This window comes from Typha angustifolia, chromosome 4, assembly GCF_048772165.1.
Source record: "Typha angustifolia cultivar Huaian chromosome 4, ASM4877216v1, whole genome shotgun sequence".
Lineage (NCBI taxonomy): Eukaryota > Viridiplantae > Streptophyta > Magnoliopsida > Poales > Typhaceae > Typha > Typha angustifolia.
Window position 1 is genome coordinate 2,268,205 of NC_133242.1, and position 25,947 is coordinate 2,294,151.

Here is a 25,947-nt window from a genome sequence, read left to right on the forward strand (position 1 = left end):
CTTAAGTTGTAACAATAATATTAAGATTGAACTGGAAACTGAGTTCATTTACAGAACGGACATAATTTATATAAGAGTTTAATTTTCACTATTACTAAAATACAATATATATATTTATTTATTTATCAAATGCCTCCAAAATCTTCATGCAGAGTAAGTAGCAACGTTCAAGAAATTTCGCATTGCTACCGGATCTCTCGGACAGGATCCGAAACCGAAGATATTTATTCCAGTAACCCCTCATCCTCGAATGGCGGCACACCTCTCCCATTTCCCTTCTCGCACACTTCCATGTCGATTCTTCTCCACCCTTCTTTGCCTCTCAACTCGATCCACTTCCCCAAAGACTTATCGGTGCCATCTATTCTTCCCAAACCTCTCCTCTTCTCCTCCACTACCAGGTCTCTTCTTCTTCTTCTTCTTCTTCGTAGTTCTTGTTTCTTTAGATTTCATATGTAGTAACCTCCTAAATTTCCCTTAATTATAATGCAGGAGTAAGCGATGGAACCCTACTTTCACGATTACTTGTAGAATTTCTAGGGTCAAAGAACCTCCTTCTACCGATGCCGCCGTTTTGGCGAAAGAAGCACACAAGTTCTTCGACCACGCCGTCATCACCGTTCGCGCTGGGGATGGCGGTCATGGCGCAGTCCTCGGTATGCCGAGCTTGGGAACCAATTCGAAGTCGCGAGGGAAGAACGACAAGGATAAGAGAAAGAAAATTTCTTATAAGAGGGATTCGCACGGCTCTCTTATCCTACCAATGGGTGGGCATGGGGGTGATGTCGTCATCTATGCAGACGAGGGGGAAGAGTCTTTGTTGGACTTTCACAAGAAGAGGCGGTACAATGCAAAGCGAGGAGGGAATGTTGATGCCATGGGTGCTTTGACTTCGCAATTGCATGATGGATTCGCCGCACCTACATTACGGATAGCCGTGCCTGTAGGTTTGTAAATTTCTGCATAACTAATTATTGGGTCTAGTTTCTGATTCACAATTAGATTTTTAAGAAAAACTTATGTTTTAAGAGGAGGAACAATTGCCCATTACTTTTTCTTAATTCCAGAATTTTCTACATTTTTTTCGTCCTAAACAATGGCACAATCACGAATGTGTATATAAGTATGCCAAATCTCTACATTATATGACTCCCCGTAATCTACATGATATTTGAATAACTTGATGAGGACAAGCTTGGGTTTTTCAAAATTTTTAACCATTGGATAACATTACAGGTACAGTTGTAAAGCGCAAGAAAGGAAATGTCCTTGCTGATTTGGCTCGTCCAGGTGATGCAATTCTGGTTGCCAGGGGTGGACAAGGTGGGGTGAGTATCAGTATAAGCAGAAAGAAAGTTTTGATGTATTGTGAACGCAATAATACTCTGGCTTTATAAGTTGATATTTGGTTTTTATTTTCTTTCCTTGTTTGGCAGATAAGCTTGTTAGAGATGCCTGAACACAGAAGGAAAAAGATGATGGCTCTATCAGCTAATGTAATGCGAGATGAGAGCGACAAGGTTAGTTTGTTTAGCATGATGTGGCTGAAATGTCATTTTCAATGTGTTGTGGTTGGTACACTAACTATTTAGCTTTCTACGTTTTATCTATGAATATGAATAAGTATTTGTGACTGCCTTGAATTTGTTGATACTCCAATTATCAGAACTCCATAACAAATGCTTGCAGGATAAGTGAATGAGCGATTAAAATGTAGAAGAAAGTGTGTACATAGTACATACCATGACATCTTGCAGCATGTTTGGTGAAGATAATATCTTTCTAATTGTGAGCTTATTAGGTCCAGGATAAACAAGTGTCGTAATTATGCTTATAAGATTAGGTCCACATACTGCATACTTTATAGAATGTACTATGATTGGTTACTTTTATGCAGCATATGTTATGAAAATGGGAAATTGAACACATGGTGTCAATGCATCCTAAAATCAGTTTCAACATTTTTTTCCTGGATAGTGTGCACGATGTCACGACGTAGAGATACCAGTATTTATTTTTTGTTTATTGGCTTCTAGAATCAAGGATTCAAGGTACTAAGTACTAGCAGTGTATCAGTGTGCCGCTAGTGAAATTTAAATTGAATTATCAACATCATACATATGCCATTTATTCTATTGGCTATTTAAGTTCTCAATTAATTCATTCTTAGGCCGTGTCTACATTTTCCTTTTCTTGTTCTTTTTCATGTGACCATCTTGTTGCCTCATCTTTTGCAGGTCCTAGTTCTTGGTCAGCCTGGTGAGGAGGTTAGCTTGGAACTGATATTAAGAGTGGTTGCTGATGTGGGTCTTGTGGTATGCTCATTGATTAATTTTTTCCAAATCTCTGGGAAAATGATTGGTGCATATGGTTTGTTACTATTAGTTCCTATGTTGATCACAGTAGTTAGTGAAATGGTAAAGTTTATTAGCTAAAATTAGTATAATTCTTGTCAACCATCGACTGATAAAAGGGAGCTCAATAATAATTTGGTACTTGCCCATATAGTTAAAGGTTCAAGGAGAAGATCTTGACAAAGATTTACAGTATTCTGTAATTATATTTTGTGTTTACCTATAAGACAAGACCCTATTCATCTCATCAAAGTTGATGATAGATCTAACAAGTAATAAGTATGAAATTCTAATAATCTATGAGACTATCAAGACCTTCTGGTAGTTGCCATGCTAAACTTTGTTCAACTACTCTTAGTTTGATAGTAAATAAAGTTAGATTTTGCTGAAAGATGGTCTTTGTTGCTCTTCCAGGGACTTCCAAATGCTGGGAAATCGACACTTCTTTCAGCTATAACTTTTGCAAAACCAGATATCGCTGATTATCCATTCACAACCCTAATGCCAAATCTTGGCCGTCTTGATGGAGACCCTACTTTGGGGCCTCTAAAATATTCCTCTGAAGCAACATTGGCAGATTTGCCAGGTTTGATTGAAGGTGCTCACTTGGGAAAGGTATTGCTGCATATATGCATCTTGTCTCACTTGCTTATTTGAAGGATTACATGCATCATAATAGAGATATCTTGAACTACAGGGTCTTGGTCGCAACTTCTTGAGACATTTGAGGAGAACTAGGCTACTGGTTCATGTGGTTGATGCTGCTGCTGAGAACCCTGTAAAAGATTATAAGACTGTCAAAGAGGTTACCTATGTTTCTTGTTTTCTAGTACTTTGTCTGCTGGTCTCTTTGCCCTTTAAATTCGAGCTAATGTATTTTTATAAACTTAGGAGACAAATCTTTTCTAGGAACAAAAATTCATTGAGGAACTAGAGATGGTGGTGTGGATAAAGATTTTCATCGTAGCTATGCACTAGATATTACATCATACATGTTGTGAATGTTTGTTGACTCCTTAATTTTATGAATGAGTTTCGTGTACCAAATATTGCCACTTTTAATTCACAGTAGCAAAACTTAGCTTCTTCATTCTTGTTCTGCATGATTACCTGGATTAGGGTGAGTTAATATCTTTGTTTGAAGAACTGGGAAAAAAAATTAATACATAGATTTGTATCTTTGCTTATTTTTATGATCCTTTAATTCCTTTATAAGAATATGCTACTATGTTGAAATCTAACCGAGGACTTTTTGCAGGAATTGCGGATGTACAACCCAAATTACCTAGAACGACCTTACGTCGTGGTGTTGAACAAGATCGACCTGCCAGAGGTGAATTATATTACCATCATCAAGTTTATATATGATCTTCAAAACAAAAAAAATTGCTACATTCCTCATCTGTTGATGCCGTCAATCTGTCTCCCTTTAAGCACAGAGAACTTGCTCTTGAAATAATCAGTCAAAGTTTGGAAAATTAGAGGAATTACTTTGTTTTTTTTGGCAGGCTCGAGATAGATTAGCATTGCTGGTGCAAGAAATCTCTATGATTGGACATAGAGAAGCACCTGGCATAGATATCAAGCCAATTGAAAGTAAAACTAGTTGTCAAGAGATGAAGGAAAAGGAACTTGAGGACTACCCACGGCCTCTAGCAGTTGTTGGTGCTAGCGTATTGTAATATCCTCTTCTCCTACTAGAAACTCGCTTCTGCATTTCATCCTTAAGTGGTTTATTTGCTTCTTTTGCAAAATCTCACTTTTATGCTTGGTCTAGTTGAGTAATACCCTCATATTACCTTACATATATCAACTGCTTCATGCTGTTATATATATACTCTTATATTACCTTATATATTTTTCTCCAAATTGCATGCCTTATAAAATCTACACCTCTCAATACTTCAATGAATAGTTTGTTAGTGTAAGAAATGACTGCAGATCTCATTTGACATACATGGCTTGAAAAAGCTCCTGTATCTATCAACTGTTAGTTGGCTTGTACTGTTGGAATATTCTGACTGGCTTTATTCTTTTGTTGCAGGAAACATATTGGCATTGATGAGATGCTGACTGAGATAAGGGCGGCTCTTAGAAAATGTTGGGATCTAGACAAAGCACTTGAAACAGAAACGGCAGGGAACCGTCAATCATAGGTGTCAGTACATAGAAGGGCTTTAAGCTGCAGATATTTTGAGAAGCCAAGTACTCCAGATATGAGATTATATTGTTGGAACCTACCTGGCTATTTGCAACATTTACCATCAAGTATCCAAAATTCTAGCTCACTGAGGAATGAGGATAGATTGCATGCCTTTGGGGCTCCTCCTCCACACTGGTTCTTCCATAGTTCTATCAACCATTGTGCACTTGCATATGGACTAACAAGCAGCAAATGTGTTTCATCTCAACCATCGTGCACCTTGCCTGATCGTATTTAGATGTATGAATTGCGAAAACTTGTACAGCAGTTTTGGTTTCAGATGTCAGTAAGAAGGCATCTTCATGTAGGAATATCTTGTGGGTCCTGTAAGTTGTAATCATTCGCATCCAATGTCCACAAGTCTTGGCATAGCACTATGGTATCCTACTATGCAGTACAGAATATGGATGTGGCAAACAGGCAGTAAAGTTTTGTCAATTAAGAGAGGTTTTGTTATCTGTCCAAATAATTACTCTTTTACTTGTGTTGTTATCTTATTCCAAAAACTAATTACTACCTAGTATCAGGCTTGTAGTGCGAAATCAGCAATGCTAATTGCAGTAAGTTGCATACATCAGGTTCATGATGAGGATTTAAATAGTCGGATGCAATTTATGTGGAATGAAATTTGGAAGCCAAGAAAGCCCCGTAATGCTTCTTAGATATTGAGAAGCTATGAAAAAATGTGAAGTTCTTTAGACCCATCTATAGTTCTCCAAGACTAGAGCCTCCAAATCATAGTATAGGTAGGGTTATCTTCCATAATTATTTTAGCACCATCAAGAAGTTCAACCTTATCAATATGCAAATGATTTATGCTTCTCGCACTATGACTGTCTGTTGGAAAAGGAACGGTTTGATTTTATCTCAGCATGCCTTAACTGCTACGATGTTTAGTGCATAAAGACAACAAATATAACATTATTAAGAAAAGAGAGTAAGAAGTTGATGCAACAAATGCCAAAAACAAGAGGGGGGTCCTGTACACTCTTTGAGACCTACATTGTAGGAAACATAGGTAATTTTTTTTCGCTTCTCCAGAAAAGAGATGAACCCCCGTCTGTTTCAGTATCACCACATCTATGAAATAAAAAGGAACAAATGTACAAATGATGCTGTCACTAGGACCTGTAGTAGCTGTCATCTTTTAACTAGTTTTTGCTCGCTTCCAGACAATTACTGTTCCATCTGAGTCAGATGAGGCCAACAAATTCTCCCCGTGGTTCCAGGCTACTCCAACTACTGGAGAACCATGACCCTGCAGTAATTAAAAGCATTGGTATGACACATAGAAGACACAAATCCATCACAAACATATAAAGAGACAGACCTGTAGCTTATTTACACATGTGTGCTTCGGCCGAGTCAAATCATAGAAGTAAACATTTGAATCCTCACTGCCAGACACTATGTTCAACAGATTACCATAGTTAGTTGGCCTGTTGTTCTTTTATAACAGTCAGTTGCTTGTCATGATTACTAAATGAAAGCAGGAGACGGGCTAACAAGGCATGTCTGTCAAACAAGTTCTTTTAGGGTATGTGCGGATGCTTGCTAGGAAAATTGTAGGTATTGCAATTAAGGTGCACCAAAAACTACCTTAATAACTCACCAATGAATTCACCTTTCTCGAGGGAAAGGAGTGGACAGAAAGAAGCACGGATACTATGCACCCGGGGAGCTAATTTCAAGGAGCATACAAGAGTTAAATAACCCTGCACCTCCAAGGCGACACTGATCAATAGATAGAACATGCACGGTCAGATTAATAGAGATGAATTCTAGGAGCCCAGAATGAGTAAACAAATGATCGAAGATACAAAGAAAACCAGAAATCTTACCTGAAGAAACAAATATTTCCATCTTGAGCACATACAAGAAGCACAGGACACCGTGCTACGAGAGAAAATGTACGATACTGTACAGTTGTAATTGGGGTTTTGCTCTTGATACTCCTATTTTTGCGGGACCTTGATATTGACCCTGTATGCGAGTTTATGCTAACAGTGTATATGCATCCCTGTTATCGCCATTCAAAATTGCAATATATGAATATAACTACAAAAAGCAATTTTACCCATTTGGGGGTAATCCAATTTACAATTAATGAAAGAACTCCTATATGTCTATGTATCTACACATATAGCACATAGATACTCATTCTAACATTGAACAAAGAGTAGAACAAAAAGATTACCATACCAGAGCATCGCCAGCAAAAATGAGCTGACCAGTGTGGTCATTGTCCATTGCTGTAATTTCATCTTCAAAGAGAAGCTTACTAACTACTCTACCAGTGCTAAAATTAATTACCTGAATCAAATGAAGTGGAATCAATAAATTAGTGAACAAAAGAAAAGAGATTCAAGGGCATGGGACTCCCAGCACTGCTATGTCTGGGAGGTAAGCTTCATTTTGGCTTTAGATTATTACAGAAGAGGGTATTACAGACTATTTGTACTTGAACTGTCGAAATAGTATTACTGGTGCAGAAAAGAGAAGTGAAGTCCTCAATAAATATGCAAATATGAAAATTAGCTGATAAACAAGATCCAAGAAGTCACGCTTATGCCTTGCTGGAATACCTATAAGCTATGTGGACCAAATTCAGCCTTAAAATTGCATCTTTTGCCAACAAATGACATTACAAAACATACAGTACATGAAATTGAGAAGAATAGAACTCTTACATTAATCTCTTTATTAGCATTGCCAACCAGAAGCAAGTTATTATTCACCTGCATGTAGCATTAGAAAGAAAATTCAAAAACCAGAAGTCATTTCTTTGAGTTTGCATGACTCAGAAGTGCTAAATACTAACCCAGAGCTTGATTAATTCAAGAACCAACACTCATAATAGTAAACAAATTACCAAATTATACAGCAAAGATCAATTGTATAGATAATTAGTAAAATAGAACCATAACATGAGCTGGATTTAAGTAGGACGATTTCAACTTTCAGAGATCTAAGATTGATGGAAAGGTTCTCTCTTATCTGCTTATATTGATTTGATGTACATAGATAAGTAGAGTGTTGATCATTTAGGAGAAACAAGCAGCAAGTTTCTGGTGAAGTACTGAGCTACATCTAGGAGTGAACCTCAGAATCCAACTCAATGATGTAAGAGATGTGGTTAGAGTATTAGAGCAATTTCTGATTTCTCCTGTTCAAGATATTGTGGCATATATAATTTAAATCCTAATCAATATTTTGCACTCTGCAGTATCTTCAGTTCAAGTTCTTGAACCACCAGGTATTGATGAATAGTTGGTTTATACTGAGTAGATGTACCACAGATTTAAATTTCAAGTTCTAACTCAAAAAGTAATCAGTAAGTTCAGAAAAAAAATTAGGGCTATTTCTGATAAAGCAAATTATAGCATAACTTGATTTTCCATAACCTAACATGTTAGAGTTGTGGGCATAATGAAACAATTCCTTCAATTATAGTGTCCGGAAATGTTAATAATTATCCCTTGATAATATATATTCATACATAGAAAATTTCGATAAGTATTGAGAGAAACAGATAGAGAAGAAATTTACATACCGGATGAAAACGGATGCACAATTGGGAAGAAACTCCATATACTACTCGAATACAATGACCTTTAGAGACTTCCCACACTCTCACCGTTTTATCCATTGAGGATGAAGCAACGTACTGGTTGTTAGATGAAAAATCAAAATCTGTAATCACGTCAGCATTTAAGGAAAACAAGTATAGCTACTAACATATGAAATAGAAAATTAGAAAATCATTCAGGGCAATACACTGACATTACAGTACTAGTAATAAAAGGTAGAAGCATACGGAAAATAAAGCAAGCAAGTATAGTTTGTAAGAGGTTTGGAACAATTAAATGCAGCCAAACCTGTGATGGCTTTTGAATGTCCTTTCAATTGCTGAAGAACTGATGGTGGATCAGAAACATGACAAATTGTTAAAGTTCCATCTGATGCACCATATGCAAGTAGATCCGAACGCATATGTCCAAACTTCAAAATGGTAACTAGAAAAATAATGAAACATTCAATGCCTTCAAACTAATAACTTCATAGTTGATTCAGAATAGTAAAATAACAAAAAGATCAATAAATTTCAGAATAATTAAAGATCACCTGAAGCTTTACAATTGTCAAATATGCAGTGCATTCCAACAAATGAATATGCTGGCTCAACAAATCGAACTTGACGATCAGTATCACTCGTACTTGAGCTGAAACTTATACGTCGGTTATAAGCTTGGCTGTCACTTCTTAAATCCTGTAGAGAAAAGCTGCTGATATCAACACAGTCACACACACGAAAAAGAAATTCCTCAAGAAAAACATATACTAAAAGAATGAAAGGATTTAGAACTGCAAGTTTCCAATAAAATTTCAAAATGTGAAACCTTATAGACTATTTAAAGCTTTCAAATTATTCTTAAATTAAATTAGTGAAAAGAAATCTCTAAATTTGATCTGAAATTTCATCCCAACTTTAGATTTTAGAGACATTTGATACAACCAGTCAAAGGGTAAATATACACTATTAGCATTGAACATCATCACCTTCCATCACTCAAACTAATTTTGTTCATAACTTCTATCTTCTGGATAAAAAAATAAATTAAATTATTTTCCCATTATGAAGTCCAAATTTCACCCAAATTTAGAGGAACTTGTATTAGATGATGCATTAAAGGCTAGATTTATACAATTTAACCCTAATTGATCATCATGTTCACTTACTCAATACTAACTGCTTTGGGTTTCTCAAATTTCTACTGAGGAAATTGCTTTTTCCATTTTTATCAAAACCTTTGCTTTCTACTCTTCGTCACTTTAATTTGAGTAATTTATGAGAAGGGAAGTGATTGTAAAGCTTATAAACTGCTCTGGATTTAAAGAAACCTTATATTGATCAATATTATGGATATTGCGGATACCCAAAATTGGCATATGTTCAAGATTGACGTGGTACATGCCATTGTATGCTGATCAGCACAAGGCAGCACAATACTTCTTGAATCTACTTAATCCCATCGAAGGAACTGATATATTACCCTTACAATACTTCTTGAATATACCACTTACAAGAAAAAGAAATTTGAAACTTGCCAACATACCCTGCTAGAACTCCAACTGTCTGTCTCAAGCATTATGGACTGCGGACCTGGAGATGAAGCCCAATGTCCACTGATACATTAGCACCTTGACGTTAGATTTGTGAAAGCAGATTTTATGAGAAGCAAAAAGATAAAGTGACTAAAATTGTAGGAAAATAAGATATAGTATAAAACGAGAGAAACATTCAGCAAGATGTACTATAATAGATTGTTCATCTACCTGGTTTTGATTGACATTCCTCCATCTCATAAAATGGAAAAACACTTAAACTAGCCAAAGAAGCAGTGCCATAACCTCAACTTGGGAATAGAGAAAACAATTTTATTTCCGAAAGCTAATATTTAGCACTCTATGAAACCTTTTTAAGAATAGATATCTACCGACAATGATTCAGGATTTAAATTAGGCTATAGCCTAATAATTGCAACACAATGGACCTCATGCAATACAAGAGAAAAGCTGCACCTGGTAATATATACCAATACTAACCTCAATAAAGAAGCAAAAACTCCACATTGCCACTATGTACGTTGTTAGAAAACTAACTACAGTAATAGGAACATATATAAGATTTACATGCTTTCTAACTATTTTCAGCACGAGATGGATTTAGATAAATGTTGATGAGAGATTGATGTAGCAGTTGAAGGTTACTTAGTAGTAACCTTCCTGACAGGAACATATATTCAGATGATTAACTTTTGACTTTGGACAACCAAATGCAGTACATGTGAAAAGTTCACATATTCAGAATCCAACACAGAAACTTTGCAGAATGTTAACAACCTGAATTATTCCTGAAACTTGATAACTTGAATAGCTAGATAATCTTACATGAAACAAATACTCACAATTTAGTATTTGAACTTTGGATCAAGAATAGATTTCAAACAAGGATTTGACAATTCTTGCTTGAACTCGTAATTCACTTGAGAAAGTAAATTGGGCATCTTTTCTAAATTTACTTGACGGAACTCACTTACTTCCGATCCCGATCCAAACCCAAGAAAGACAATTAACAAACACTAACCTGTGTCCCGGGGTGCTCGGCTGGCTCTCCCAATTGCTCGGCCTGCGAATGTAATTCCTATAAGCCACATACCCTTTCCCATTGCACTTCCATTCCTTCAAATGACCAAAAATGACACAGACCCGTCTCGATTCACGACTCAAGATCCAAACTTTTCACAAGAATCAAAGCCAAGATCCAATCATAAGTTCCAAAAGAGGGAGAAGAGGTACCTTGCGGCGATCGATCGCGTCCGAGGACTGGGCCTTGCGGTGGAGGAGAAGCCGGCGGATTGCGACGTAGTTGGTGTCGTGGTGGGAGATCGGAGGTTGGAGAAGGCAGCTCAAGAACTCTGGATCCATGGGCCCCGTGGTCTTCTCTATCTCCATTCCGAGATTGATTTCTTCTAGCTCCTTCTCCACCTCCATCGTCTTGATCCCGATCGAATTTGAAGTCGTAATTATGACTTCATTTGAGGAGTTTGGCCGACTTGGTTCGTGGATCTCACTTGAGGAGCTTCGCGGGAATAATAAAAGAAAAAGTACGTTGCCTCTTATCTAGGGATTTGATATCTGTGTCTATTTGCGATTCAAACCCTGACCTTTCCATTACTTTTACTCGATCCTAACTTTTGTTCACTAAATCATAGAAAACACCCTACTTGACGATGACAATACTTTAGGTAATTTTTGGTACTTCATCAAAAATGGAAGGGTCGCATTTAAAATAGTGAAAAGACAGGGTGTAAATCGCAATGAACACATAATGTAGGGTGTAAAATAAAAAAAATAAAAACTTTGTCCTGTAAATTATCAACTTCACATTTGAATCTCATACTTCTTTGTGAGGTGTTATTCTCAATTCATAATAATTTCTCTCTGTAACACTTCTTGCTCTGATACTATCAGTATCAGACTTGTCACTGTTTGAAGTACTAATGAGAAATGAACTTAAACTGTGATCCCAAATCAACATGCTTCGCATAAATAGTCACAAGTTAACAAAGTAGATGATACAAAGATAGAAGAACTGTCATCTTTGCCTCAGTATCAGAGGCTGATGTTTATTCTAAAGATTACATTGAAGAAACCATCAAGTAGTAGAGGAATCATCTGTTGCATGCCAGTATCTATTAGTGAACCACATTGAATCAGCAACCACTGCATTGCCATCATGATTGCGGTGCCATATGTAGTGCGCATGTGTCCTGTTCTTGATATCGAAGATCGCATGACCAAAGCTGGCTTCTCTGAAAGCTGAGTAACTGGGCTGCGGCACGGTCAATCTGGATTTTTCAGATGAAAGAAGGATTGTCAGTGATCAATCAAAACTCTTGGTGTTTCATTAACAGGATTGCTCTTACTTGTTTGCAAGACCTTCAATATTGCCTCCGTCTCCGATGGTGATGTAAACTGGTGCTGAAAGATTACGAACTGGAGTGCATTTCCTGTTTATGATATTGTAAGCAATGTTTGATATCCTATGCTGCAACAGGAAGGAAAAAGAGATGATTCAATGCATTTTTGTTGTGGAAGTAGGAGTGCCCCAGAAGAACAAGAAGAGAGCCTCTAAATTTCTAATCAAAGCATCTCGATGGGCCATTAGTCTGACACAATCGAAACAAAGGTGAAATTTTGGCTCTTACACTGCGTTCATAGGCATGAACATGGCCAGCATATACCACATCAACCTTATATTGCACAAACCATTGCTCAAACATCACTCTCATGGTTTCACCTTCCATGTAGTGATAGTCATTGCTGTTATACCATGGCGAGTGCATGAGAACAATCAACCATGGTGTCTCATTTCTGTTCACTTTGGGTAGCTCTTCTAGAAGCCACTGATACTGGGGAGTATATGTGCCTGGAGGGAAAATGAAAGCAGACCTTAGCGTCAAATAACTAACAATCTTATTTTTTTAATTTACCAAGGAGTTGAACAAATAATTAGGAAGAAAAAGTAGGCAATCAAAAACTTTCATGAACAAAAAAATTTGTTTGACAAGCATAATAGTACAAGTTTAAATACACCGTAATGCTGGATTAGCAACTTCTTTGAGAAAAGATAATGTAAAATGTATGACAAGTTAGGAGAACTCTAACTTCAAGTACATCGTTATACCAAACAAAAGGGATACATTCAAAATTATATTTAACTAAAGAAAGATTTATATATAGTTGAATTATTGTGTTTGAAGTGGTAAATCAAATATTCCACCATAGCAGAAAGTTAGGAAAATGATGAGGTTAGATGTCAAAGTTTTTCTAATTATTATTTCAGTTGAAACTAGAAGACTTCACATGAAAAGTAAAACAATGAGATAGTGGATGATTGCATCAACATACACATACCGTATGCTGAATATGATGACAAGACAATGATGTATGCAGAGGCCCGCTTAATCGAGTACCACAGTGGATCTGTGCTACCAGAAGCCTTGTAGGGAACATGGTACCTATGTGTGAAAGGTTTAAATGGCACAGTTTCACCCTGCAGAATTAACATGAAAAATCTTAATTTAGTAAAATTTGTTTAATGTAACACTGTTCAACTGATTTATCCATCCAAAATAGAACTAGCTGAAAGCCCAATTGTTTCTCAAATAAAGAGATGAAGTGTCAAGTCTCCCAAATATGATATGGTTGTCATTTTGAACTTTAAGTTCCAATATAACAAGAAGGGTGAAATCTACAAAATTTAGGCATGAAACAAATTCATATTGACAATTTATGTCAATACAAATGATGTGTGCACTTGAACTTTATAAATTATATTGTGACACATGATCAAACATAAAACGCATGTATATGGGCAAGCTCTCTACTCACAATTTCAGGAGCAAAGTCGAGTTCATGGTTTCCCGCAGTCCAAATCCATGGCTGATAAGCGGTGCTTCTCTCAACAAACCTTCCCCATGTATCCCACCTGACATTGTCATGATTTGGGTGGTTATCTGCATATGAAAGGTCTCCCACAAAAAGGACTGTCTGTGCTTCCCGATTTAACTCATAATGTGAAAGTGTGGAGTTTGAGTCATAGGTTTGTCCAAGGTCGCCTGCACATAATAACACAAGATAAATGATTATAGACTAAGTACAATAATTGTTCCTCTCAGAATGATTGACAAAAACTATTTGAACAAAGGTATTACCTATAAGGCCAAAAGTATACGGCACATCTGGACCAACCTTAGGAGGAGTTTTGAACCAGAAATGTCTTACTGTTTGCCCAATTCCAACTGCATAGTGATACTTCGTGTTATACTGCAAACACAAAGGATTATCACTCTGCCAAACTCTTTTAATCACTTAAAAGCATTACACAGCGAGTATAAAATTAAAAAAAAAGTTTCTTGGAACATTTCCAGTATCAGCATTTACATTCTAGTCTTCACTAAAATGTTTTTCGTGTGCTCTTTGCTGAAGGTGCAAAAAGGGGAGAAGAGAGATGGAAATTTTAGTCATAAACGGATACTATTTTGAGAATATGCTTATGAACTAAATTTATGTGAAAGACTTCGTTTTGTACTCAACAAAAGCAAATTTATATGCTAAAACTCACGGAAGCTCATCAACGAAGAAAATTAGTTCATCAGACATTGCCACAAAGAACTGAATTATCTGAGTTTGCTTGAATCACCTTCAAATTCTTGAGAGTGCAGTGATGGATATATCCGGAGGTGTAATTGTAGTACTTGTACCGAGTATAAGAGCCCTCACTTGACTTGTCGAGATTCTTCGCCGAAGTTCCATATAGAACCTTGCTAGAGCCAGGCTCAGTTGGAGTCACCCAAGACACAATCACTGCTCTCCCGTCGTGGTCCCCTTGAGTTATATGAACCTTCACAGAAAAAAGAATCACCTTTCAGCCCATCTTTGAACAAACTAAGAAGCTTAACTATTAAAGGAACAACAACAGTTGAGAAAAAAGAGATCATTGCATGAATCCAACTATCTACTTAGGATAAGACTAGGATAGATTTAACAAAATCCACATTCACGCATTTATGCAGTAAAGTCCAGGACATGAATTAGTACATGAAAAACACAAAAAGGAAACAATTTGCAAACTGAGCAGAGCTAAAGATCTCACCTGCTGCGGTGCATTGAAACCATGGGGAGCTCGGAAGACATCACTATCGAGTGACATGTCGATGCTCTCTTCCAGCTTCCTCACAAAGGGACTAGTGATCCCTGCATTGCATTTAGTGGTAAACTCCCAAGCCAAGACTAAAACTAACACAAGACCGAGATGGCAAGGAGATCCCAATCTCCCCATCTCTCACTCCCCTGCTTCGACTCTTTGTTCCTCTCAACCACACCACTCTTTGGATTGTTGGGTCCCCTTTAAATATACCCGAAGGTCTCAAAATGGAAGAGACCAGAAGAGAAGTCGACTTCCAAATGTTAGAATCGGATAAGAAGTGACAAGGTGAAAAACATTCTCGGTAAGTGGTAAGTTGCAGGTAAAGAGATACATTGGAGCATAAATTACTGGGAACTAAAACCGGTTAGGTAGGAAGTTGTTCATTTATTTTAATTTTATTTTTATCATTTAATAAAAATCCATACTTGGGTGGATAAAAGATTGACCCTCCATGATAAGAAGATACTTAGATCCCACTAAATTTCTTTCGCCAACATATAATATCATTCGGTCTAAATTTCAAATAATTGTGCTGTCGAGCTACTACTCCTAGCTAATTGTTGACGAGCTATTCCTTTAACCCAACACACCATCGAGCTATTGAACTGAGCTGAATCGAATCGCCAAGTCAAGCTAAACCACAAAAAACTGAACATTTTGTCCACAATAAATGTATTTAAAGTTGGACTTGCATTTGTGATCTAGATCATCAATAGGTATCTTTCTAACTTTCGAAAATTGGGCGCTTATACCTTTAATATATTTTTTTTATGAAAAGAGTTGCAAGAACTTAGATTAAGATGCCCCGACTCATGGAAGTTGTTGAAGCATCGAATTAGAGGATATTACAAAGATCTTGGGGGAGCTCTTAAGCAAGCCCTAGCCAAAAAGAACGGGAAGCTACCTTACCCTGGTTTGCGACCCAATTCGCCACCAACCTTGGCCCTATCAAAGCCTTTCAATATATTTAAACAATATAGCACAATCCTCTTCACTTTCCGAGGACTCTCAGTCTCTTTGCCTAGTCCATCTCCACCTTAACCTTCCTACAATTGAGCAATAGGGCATAACGAAGCCTAAGTCTTAACGCCCAAGCCTTTGTCATTTTGCGCTAAGTTGCATGGAGCAGGTTCCTAGGTAATGCTCATGAGCTCACTTTCATCAAATTAGAGCACAGCCTCGGCTCCGCCCTAGTAACTAGCTATAGACAAGCACCATCTGTGTTAAGCTTAGTCCAGTCGACCTCTGGCTTGCACCACTTGACCTGAATAGAAGTCTGTTGAGGCGATCTCCTATCATCCCTACTACCATACTCGGCCGCCATCTCAAGTGCCAAATGCGCCACCACATGTGGTTATGCAACCACTTCGCCAAAGGCTGCTTAATATATTTTGCTGCTTCCAAATGCCCCACAGTGCAAAAGCAAAAATAGCCTTGGCTTATAGATCCAACCTTCTCTCTCGGCGTCGGCCAACTTCCAGCCAAGTCTAGCTAGCCTACTTTGCTAGGCACATGGTATACTCGGTTTCCTCGTCTACCTTGTTCCACACATCTTTGCACCCCTAAGTTGAGGTTGCCAAGGTAGGCCAATGTCGGGATGAGGTTCCACGCCGCCTTCCAACAGAATAAGCACACCCTTGACCCACCTTGATTTGTCATATATCCTTCTACCCAATCTAGTGATCTTGAGCTTGCGGAAGGAAGTTGTATATGGAATTGGCCCAAGGTTCTCCCCTTTGGATGAGGCCACTAGATCCAACAGTCAGAACTAGTGGCATTCCCCAATTCAAGAGAGAGGCCGCTTTTAGTTAGAACTAGTGGCATTCCCTAATGCAAGAGAGAGGCCACTTAAAAGCTAGATCCAAACCTCCTTCCCTCGTTATCCTCTCGGTCAGCCATTACACCCCTTTCGCCAATTTTGCTACCAGTAACTAGCTATCATGCATCCCTTGCTGCATTATCCTTAACTGTTTGCTCTATGGGATAGGGGTGATCCACAATTTAGTCGGCCATTGTTCGACCATTACCTACCCACTTGTACCTTCAATATATATATTTGAAAAGAAAGTTGGACTCAGCTGTGCCTATCCCCCAGTAAGGAAACATGCATCTATAAAGATAAGCTTACATAGCTTGGGAGTATAGGATCTATTAGTCTCAGCCTAGCCAGATACGAACTACCCTTTCCTCGCTTGGCCGCCCAATTTGTGGCCTTGTTTTCATCAAGTCTAACATGTGATATATTACGAGTTACAAAAGAGCTAAGTAAGACATTTAGACCTGATTAAATGGCCTAGCTCGCCTGTGCCTGGCTCAAACCCGGTTTGGGCCCGGCATGACCCGAGGCAGAACTGCTAATGGGCAGCACAAGCCAGCCCTTTGCCCGCCCATCCCGACTCGGAAGATCAGCCATTTGTACGCTTTACCGTTTTACAATTTTTTTAGCCCACCTTTCCCATCACAGATCAGCCCAGCATGTACAATATTATATGTACTGTTTAAAATTTTTAATATATTATTTATTTTAAAAAGAGGAAAGAACAAAAATATTTTTTAAAAAATATGCTAACAGTAAAAAAAAAATTCTGCAAATTAACAAAATAGAACCTCCATTTATTTTTTTTATTTTTTTAACAAAAATAAACGACTAGTTTATAGGAACCTTACCCGGCTAGCTCGATCTTTGGCTGACGGACTGATTTGAACCCTTCCCGGCCCACCCGATGATCTCATCTTGCATGTGCGGGTCACGCATTCCCCCAAAACTCGGACTAATACTCTATTGTGACCCGCAGCAATCGTCAGCGCTCAGTGCCGACTCACCCGCTGTCTGCTCCCATTTGTACCTTTAATTTTTTATTTTATTTTTGAAGCAAATTGTACCTTTCTTTATTTATTTATTTTTTATGCCAATTGTACCTTTAATATTGTTTGCTTTGAATGGTGTGCGGGAATCATTCAGAATATGGATTCCATACAGCCAAGGTGTAAGGATTTCGTACATCCTAGGAATGTGATGTGTGCCCAGAAACATCCTGTTCAATCACCACCAAACCGTACGCAGGGATAATTCTAAGTGAATATATATATATATTAACCCAGATGGTTGAACTCTTCTCATGACATACTTAAACAGTATACTACGACTTAGAATGATAATTCGGCGATTTCAATAGATGCCAATTTCACTGGATGCAATGATTCGACGACAAAATAGATTTCCACTGAACAATTTGGCGCTTTGCTGGGACTGTCTATGGCAGGATTAATGGAAGTATTAGCGGGTTTTTGTTCAAACTAGAACTATTTTATAATATATTTTATCGAGATAGATTGGGATTCAAATTTATTATTAAATTGAATCTAATTTACTCAAGTCCTAACAAAAACGGTAAATAGATCAATGCTTTTTTAAAACGGTGATTAGTTTAGCATTTCTATCGTCAGACATTTTTATCTTAACGGTAGAAAGACTAAGTTAAATAAATTTATTTATATAAAATATTGATCAATTCAATGTTTTAAACTAATCTAAAACGCTAATCAGTTTAGTATTTTAGTAAAAAAAATTTAGAACATTACTAGTTCGGTCAAAAACTCAGGATTAATTCAATTTTCTAGCTCTATTATGTGACATGTTATGGAGTAAGCATTTTTTTTTTCTTTAGCTAAGAAAGGGATGATATTTTATCCAGGCCGTATCTAGTTGGATTTTTTGAATTATAATAAATAAATAAAAAATCTCACTCTATCTAAAATCCTATGATTAGATTCGACCTAATAGTCTATGGTAAGATTCACAAGGGCGGTCGAATCTAGCATTAGATTGAAAATTGAGACAACACGGAGGGCTGGGAAGAGATGGTTGACTTTAAATTATTCGGATGCGCGAGAGCAGAGGCATAGATTTGAGAGAAATGAAGAGGAGATCCAACCTTTTCGTACTGAATATTGTGTTGGCCATAGGTAGGCTGCAATCATTGCAAGTTTGATGCCTTTATCGGATCCCATTAATTCCAAAAAGCGCATCCTTTAACCCACTTTAGCAAGCTCAAGTGAATGCCTTTTACAAGTTGCATTATGCCTCAAGAGCATGGCTACTGTTCATCACCCAAAGTTCTGGACCTACATGTATATATATATATATATATATATATATATATATATATATATATATATATATATCAGTTTGTTCAGAATTAAATTCTGACAGTAATTGTAACATCTTCCCCAAAATAAGTAAACCTTTGACCTTATCTGTCGAGTTGGCATGACTTAACTTTATGGATATTTCCCTTTACAGCAACTCGTTCAGCGGCCGTTCAATATTATTGCCGACAAAGATTGTGGGGATCCATCTTGGAGCCAATACATTGTTGACTTTAGCGATCAAGTTGGCTAGTTGAGCAGTGTGTAGTGTTGTACATCTCTTCCCACTAATTATAGTCAAGATCGCACTTGAAGATGCGCTTAAACAAGTGGATTATAACATGCAGCATCTGCGATGCTCGATTAATGAGCTGTTAACTCTCCAATAGTTGCAGTTGATGGCAAGATAGTGATGTTACAATGCTTTACATTGTGATTTCCTTACCCAGAACAATTGCTCATGTCTGCTGTCACACCTGACTCATAAACCGCGATGATGCTGAGATGTCTGTTCTTCCTTGTTAAGTAGAAGACTACTTACCAAAGTTAAATCTCCTTCACAACCGGTACCCTACTTTACTGAGTAGAGAATGACACCCTCCGTTTGATAGGAAGGACAACTCCTTGCGGATTTATTCTTGAAAAAAGAAGGCAACGAGAAGGCAGACATGTGCTGAAGTTAATTCTCAAAACACTTTAAATGTGAGAAAGAAAGTCTCTTTATTTTCAATAATCCGTTTATTAGCACAATTTCTTTCCTGATGATCCATTTCTTGATTCATGTTGTACACATTATTAAATAGCAATTACTTTGTTGACCTGAAGTATAATTCACCCCTTTCTAGGTCCTTGTATCTTCAACATGTACTCTTCTTTAGCAGAAAACAATACCCACTCCACTGAGAAATGGCAACGGTAGAGAATTGGAAGCAGCGCCGTGGTGCTGCGACACACTGAGAAACCAATAGGTGGGAATATATAAATATAACCCAACAAGGAGAATAAGAAAGCCATACCCTGTGAGCATAAATCGTTGGGGTAGTGCAGTAAAACATCAAACCACAATAATGACAGGCCTATTGTTGATCAATAGACAACAATCAGCATGTTCAACAGCTACAGCACCAAGATATTTTTAAAAAAACTGGTTGGATGGAACTCTATTCAGTGAAGACAGCATCTTAACAAAAGGATACCTGCTGGATTTGAATCTCAGCATCAATGATTCAAGCTCAAGTAATGTATATCCACCTTCCAGCATAAATACTACTAAAATGCTGTCCTACCAAACCAGAACAGAAATGCAAAGGACAGCATCAATATGTTCCTCAACAAACAATGTACATGTAGCTGATACAGAGAACAAATTTTTAAATCATGAAACAATCCTCAAGTCATTGATTACTCCGATTCAGATAGCAAGAGTTTAGCTGTCAAGCAAAGCACACTACCATCAGATCACAAATATGGCACACAAATCTCTAGAAACATCCCACTGGCTCTGACTACAGCAAGGAGGAAAACCCAACAGTGATCAAGAATTCTGCAATTGGTTATGAGAGATAACTTGCTCATCATCCCCCTGATAAGGCCAGCATTCCAAAAGTTTTAACACAAGCCAACCAAGATAGTGTCATGCTATAAGCTAAACAATCATGAACATATTGATTGCTCAAGTCTTGCACTGGTAATGGGAGCACACAAGAGCAATTTGACATTACAAACTACAGATCCATGTGACCAGGGAAATCAGAAACAGTTGAAGGCAGCAATGGAACCATGAGCCAGTCTTACAAAGAGTACGCCTTAAAGATCCAAATAGTTCATAATAATGGAATCTAAAGAGAGCAACAAACCTAGTCTAGCAACACAACCATGACAAAGTATCAGAGCATCCAGAGATGGTCATGGCATATGCTGAAATTAAAAAGATTATCTGCAGCCTATCAAAGAGTGACCTGTACTAGTAGCGGTCATCATAGACCGAAGGCCTTCCTCCCCTACTGGGACGATCATAGGGTCCAGGCCTACTACTGTAACCACCCCCTTCATACCGCGCGGGTCCACCACTAACATATCTATCACTGGCACCACCACGTGGCCCATCCCTATCATATCCAGTTCCACCCCTTGGGGCCTCTCTGTCATAGCTGCTGCCACCCCGTCCATCTCTCTCATAGCTTCTTTCCTTGCTGTAACCATTCTGCGGGTACCGGTCAGGTCCCCCTCCATATCTATCACCAGAAAAACGATCTCCACCAGGTAGGTATCGATCATTGGCATAACGATCACGTCCACCACCATACTTTCCGTCCCTACCATCGATGCGATCACGGTCCCCATAACGGCCTCCATCATACCGATCATCTATATAACGGTCACCATAGCGATCTGGCCCTCCAAAACGATCCCCACGTCCAGCACCACCACCACCAAACCTAGAACGAGAAGAGAACCGTCCACCTCCACCTCCACCAGCGGAAGGGCACTCACGAGCCCAATGCCCAGGACGGCCGCACTTGAAGCAATCAGAGCGTCCAACAGGAGGAGGTCCATCACCTCCGCCGCGATAACCTCCGCCTCCTCTGCCACCAGATGAGTAGCCCCCACCACTGTAGCCATAGCCATCATCTGAATTCATCTTAGGCTGGGCTTTGTTAACTGAAATTGTCCTCCCATCAAGCTCACGGTTATGCATCTCACTGATGGCATCCTCCACTGCCCGTGGTTCTGCAAATGTGACAAATCCAAATCCGCGAGGCCGCCCTGTATCTCTTTCCACCATGATCTAAACATGATAAAAATGTAAAAACTCATTACATAGAAGATGAGAGAGGAAAACTTGCTCAAATTTCCTGCAGAATTAGTAATCTGAACTTCAACCAACATCATCAGCCAACATAATTCATTTCACATTATAATAGTAGGTATTGCCAATATAGGAAACAGTAAAATAAACAAACAACTCATAATCAAATAAAAATGCAAGCTATAGAAGTGATATATTAGGAAGTGATATATTAGGAAGATTTTTATCTCCCAGCAACATTAAATAGCAAATTCTTCAGCTGCAGTGAGCCAGCGGCAAATTGAACCACCAATAAATTAATCATGACTAAATGCCCAATCACCCAATTTAACAAAATTCACCAAGACATACAGCGAAATGAATAGCCACCTTTTCATACTTATATCACAACCCCCATTTTTCAAACTATTGCAGATCAAGATAACAGGGGAAAAAGAATAAAGATATACAACATAGGTCATATCAGAAAAGCAGTAGAAGGGTTGCCGCCATAATTAGAATATACTAATTTGGGGACAGATGGCATGCATCCATGAAAACCAAAATGGAGATCTGTGAATGCAAGATAACAAGCGGTACAATAATTACGATATACATACTGAAACACAAAAGGTAGCAAAAAAGGCACAGAAAGACATAATAAGCTATTGTCAGGTCTTTCCATGAACAATCTGCTTATTCACAATAGATACACAAAAGAGTTAAACACTTAAATGAAGAAGCACTTACTTTCGAATAAATTCAAACTAGTACTTGGTTAGAAAAAGATCTTATGCTACTTTACACTATATGTCCTATTTAGACGCACTGGTAAAGGTAGAGCTCATGTACCTGATAATAAGAAATATAGGTATTAGCTAAGGCATCATCATGAAACAATAGTCAGGTGAATAATTCCGTATTTTAATTATATCATTCATCAGGTGAATAATTTTGTACTTTAATTATATCATGCACGCGGATCTACTCTACAAATAGAAGGCACCAAGATTTATAACTAAAGATGCACCAAAACTGAACATCCGAAAGACATAATTTCTAGGTGTTAATACTACAACACAAGTAATCTTACCTTCCAGAAGACAGCCATGTCACTGATATCTGAACAAACAAGGAAATCCAAGGTCCAAATGTACTCAGTGGACATGCCCAGTAAGAACTCGGTAATAACAGGAAAAACTATGAAATACCCAGATCAAGTTGTCATCTATGTGAAAACACCAATCACGAATCAACTGCTAATCCTTTCAGACAAATCTTCACTCTTTGTACCATCCAGCAATCAGTATCCAAAACAAAGAATCACAATTCAATGACTGCAGAAAGGCACATGCTGGAAGCATAATTACAGCTGTAAAACAGTAAGATTCCAAATACCAAACTCAAGCAGCACCATCAACATATATGGAACACTGTCTCTAAAGGTACTCTATCTCGCAGGTCAGAAAATTAGCAGCTACCTGCTTATCAAGCAGTTCCTTGACAAGTAAAATTCTAAGAGCATCTCTATTTAGGAAAAGGCAGTCGGCAGAAGTTTGGGCATTAATTGGCTATGCTTTCACTTGGACAAGCTGGCAAAGAATGATATATGCAAAACTGCCAAAATCACCAACAAAACTCATAGAGAGGGATCCTCATATTTAATTAAACCCAGAATTCCAGCAAAATCGATCAGAGAGAAACAGCTCACGATCATATCATTGATCAGAATTTCTAGCATTGACAGTAACATAGTCTATCATGTAATAAACAACATAAAATCAATATTTGATATCCTTGTGTTACAGTGAAACCACCAAAGTGTGAGCATTTATGAGAATAATTCACCGCTGTCCGCAAAATGGAAAGCATAGACATCATGCTACTGCCAACTGTTACCAAGCAGAATTTCCCAAATTGAGCTGGTCATCAGCAATTAGCATGCATACTCAATGCAAGAACAGCCAAACCATGCTCCAAAAGTGTCGCAAGGATTTTGTGCTAAAAGGAAAAATAAAATAAAAGATAGAAAGGAAAGCAATACGAGGGCATCATCATTACTCTGCTCGTTCAATCTCTTCTGAAACAGTAAGATAGCATATCACAAGATAGGAAAAAATAAACAATCCTATTCCAGTCATAAACAAAAGGCCTTTCAATTTCAGCACAGTAGGTAAGAAAAATAAAGCTGATCTTAAGTGGATCTAAAGTCCCTAGTCAAAAGTACCGATAACAGCCAGGAGGCACTTTGCCAATCAAAGAAAACCGATGTGACCTGATAGCACAGCCTTGCTGTTGCATCATGATACCTATTGTGTCAAGCTAAACATTACCAAAGAAAAATAATCATGATACACACTCAACCAACAGACTACGACACCAGCAGAAGGGCCCTTGTCCAGCAAACTGACAAGCACGTACACACATCTTGTTCTTTCTTAGAACTACCTTACATCTGAAACTTTCTTCTAATCAGACCCAATATCACAAGTAGATTCAAAGTCAAAGACAAGTAGAAAAGGGGGGAATCGACAACTTCAGCAAAACATATAAAATTACTACCATAAACGGGCAGACACATCCAACTGAATGAAATGGAAATCTTCATTGTTTCTTATAAATACCAATCTTTGTTGCCACATAAACTAAAATTCAGTAGAACCTCCATTATCCAGCCGATCCAACAAATTTCTTTCCTGTAAAATTTGCATGCTCTGCCTCGAATTCATCTGACAATTTATAAACCAAAAACCACCAAAATCTCCTCTAATTCCGCTATTAAAATCATCATCAACTACCCCAGCGCTAAATCCCTGAAGGCAACTACAATGATTCAAAAGAGAACCTGACTAGCAACGGATCAACTTCTTTTGCTCCACATTCTATAGCAAGAAAGGTTCGAGTTGCTTCAAGAAAGAGAAACTGATATCCACTTCCTAATTTCAACTTCTATTTGAAGCCAAACCCCATCAAATCCTGTAACTCGATAAATAATTTACCACAAAAAGAGATCACGTTCGTAGAACATCGCAGAGGAACCCAAGCTAGACAACAGTAACGACCAAGAAGGACGCTTTCCACATGAGACCAATACCTGAGCCTCGATAACCTTTCCGAAGCGGCTAAACGCCTGCTCCAGCTGCCGCTCCGTGGTGTCCCATGACAATCCACCCACAAATATACGATTCTCTTCTTTACTCGACATCTCCACGCGAGGTCGTTTCTTCCTTCAGCTGAGATCAAAGGACGAAGGTGAGATAACTCGATATAGAGCCCTAGAAATCGGTATAATTACAGTCGAGATCAAAGATCTAGATCGATGAGGAGAAACCCTACCGGAATGAAGAAGACGGAATTAGGAAACCCTAGAATTTGTGTCGTCGTAGAACGATTATATAAGTTTAATGGGGCCGAGTGATAAAATATCTCGCGGTATTTTGTTTAGGTTAACCTGGTGCCGACGAGTCATATAAATTCTCCCGAATTAAAATATATATATATATATATATAGATTTAAAAAATGTATATAGATAATTAAAAAGTTCAGAATGTTATATAAAATAAGTAGTAGAGCAGAATTTAAATTGAATTATCTCATATTCCTTATTGGTTTCAGTTTAAAAATGTTATAGTATTTAGTACATACTTGCTAGATCTTTAAGCGACTGCATAAAGTTTCAGCAACTATAAATACTATTTAAATCACCTTCTTGTTAAAACCCTCTTGTAAAGAGAATATGATTGCGAATGACTAAGTAGTCAATGCCAAGGGCGTCGATGTCACCAAAGAAAGAGCGATCATCACCTTAGTTGAGCAAGGGCCGACCTAGAATTTTTAGATATATATACTTATAAAAATATTATCTATTATAATAATTTAACTAAAAATATTTTAGGTACGGTGAATCACACGTAGAGATATTAATAACACACATAGAGTTAATGGTATTTCATAACTAATAGTCATAGATTGAGCAGCAGCTCGTAGACCACCTGAAAAGGAATATTTATTATTCGACTCGTATCCTAAGCTAATAAGAGCAATACTAGAAACGGCGATCCATAAAAAAACACCTGAGAACCACTAAAACAAGAATGAAATAAAATATATCTAAATTTTCTCAATTAATCAAATTTAGATGTCTTATTATATAATATAATTTCTAATAATAAAATG

At 37.7% G+C, this 25,947-nt stretch overlaps 4 protein-coding genes across 7 annotated transcripts; 1 reads left to right on the forward strand and 3 right to left on the reverse strand.

Moving 5' to 3' along the window:
- Positions 1-114: 114 nt before the first annotated feature.
- Positions 115-5,015, forward strand: LOC140759210 (probable GTP-binding protein OBGC2). 2 transcript variants are annotated; one of them, XM_073095708.1, is made up of 10 exons: positions 115-401; positions 493-947; positions 1,237-1,328; positions 1,437-1,520; positions 2,238-2,315; positions 2,769-2,969; positions 3,052-3,159; positions 3,613-3,687; positions 3,863-4,032; positions 4,399-5,015. In XM_073095708.1, the coding sequence occupies exons 1-10, from the start codon at positions 130-132 to the stop codon at positions 4,508-4,510; spliced, it is 1,647 nt and encodes a 548-aa protein (XP_072951809.1). In that variant the 5' UTR covers positions 115-129; the 3' UTR covers positions 4,511-5,015. The 2 variants fall into 2 exon arrangements, with proteins under 2 accessions (XP_072951809.1, XP_072951810.1); XM_073095709.1 differs by lacking the exon at positions 3,863-4,032.
- Positions 5,016-5,449: 434 nt separating this feature from the next.
- LOC140759729 (uncharacterized) lies at positions 5,450-11,218 on the reverse strand. Of its 2 annotated transcripts, none has more exons than XM_073096364.1 (12): positions 10,918-11,218; positions 10,706-10,800; positions 9,675-9,744; positions 8,683-8,827; positions 8,436-8,573; positions 8,111-8,250; positions 7,248-7,295; positions 6,760-6,870; positions 6,399-6,577; positions 6,170-6,291; positions 5,888-5,964; positions 5,450-5,815 (listed from the first exon to the last, which is right to left on the reverse strand). In XM_073096364.1, the coding sequence occupies exons 1-12, from the start codon at positions 11,110-11,112 to the stop codon at positions 5,705-5,707; spliced, it is 1,431 nt and encodes a 476-aa protein (XP_072952465.1). In that variant the 5' UTR covers positions 11,113-11,218; the 3' UTR covers positions 5,450-5,704. The 2 variants fall into 2 exon arrangements, with proteins under 2 accessions (XP_072952465.1, XP_072952466.1); XM_073096365.1 differs by having other exon boundaries at positions 9,675-9,721; positions 10,918-11,057.
- A 424-nt stretch (positions 11,219-11,642) lies between these two features.
- On the reverse strand, positions 11,643-15,081 carry LOC140759201 (purple acid phosphatase 2-like). Its single transcript, XM_073095697.1, has 8 exons — positions 14,780-15,081; positions 14,327-14,527; positions 13,839-13,950; positions 13,516-13,742; positions 13,039-13,177; positions 12,330-12,550; positions 12,048-12,169; positions 11,643-11,969 (listed from the first exon to the last, which is right to left on the reverse strand). Exons 1-8 carry the CDS (start codon positions 14,963-14,965, stop codon positions 11,777-11,779), a joined length of 1,401 nt encoding a protein of 466 aa, XP_072951798.1. The 5' UTR covers positions 14,966-15,081; the 3' UTR covers positions 11,643-11,776.
- Positions 15,082-20,182: 5,101 nt separating this feature from the next.
- Positions 20,183-25,194, reverse strand: LOC140758719 (glycine-rich RNA-binding protein RZ1C-like). 2 transcript variants are annotated; one of them, XM_073094981.1, is made up of 3 exons: positions 25,107-25,194; positions 24,865-25,003; positions 20,183-21,770 (listed from the first exon to the last, which is right to left on the reverse strand). In XM_073094981.1, exons 2-3 carry the CDS (start codon positions 24,973-24,975, stop codon positions 20,946-20,948), a joined length of 936 nt encoding a protein of 311 aa, XP_072951082.1. In that variant the 5' UTR covers positions 24,976-25,003; positions 25,107-25,194; the 3' UTR covers positions 20,183-20,945. The 2 variants fall into 2 exon arrangements, with proteins under 2 accessions (XP_072951082.1, XP_072951083.1); XM_073094982.1 differs by lacking the exon at positions 25,107-25,194 and adding an exon at positions 22,864-24,746 and having other exon boundaries at positions 24,865-25,004.
- Positions 25,195-25,947: the final 753 nt, after the last annotated feature.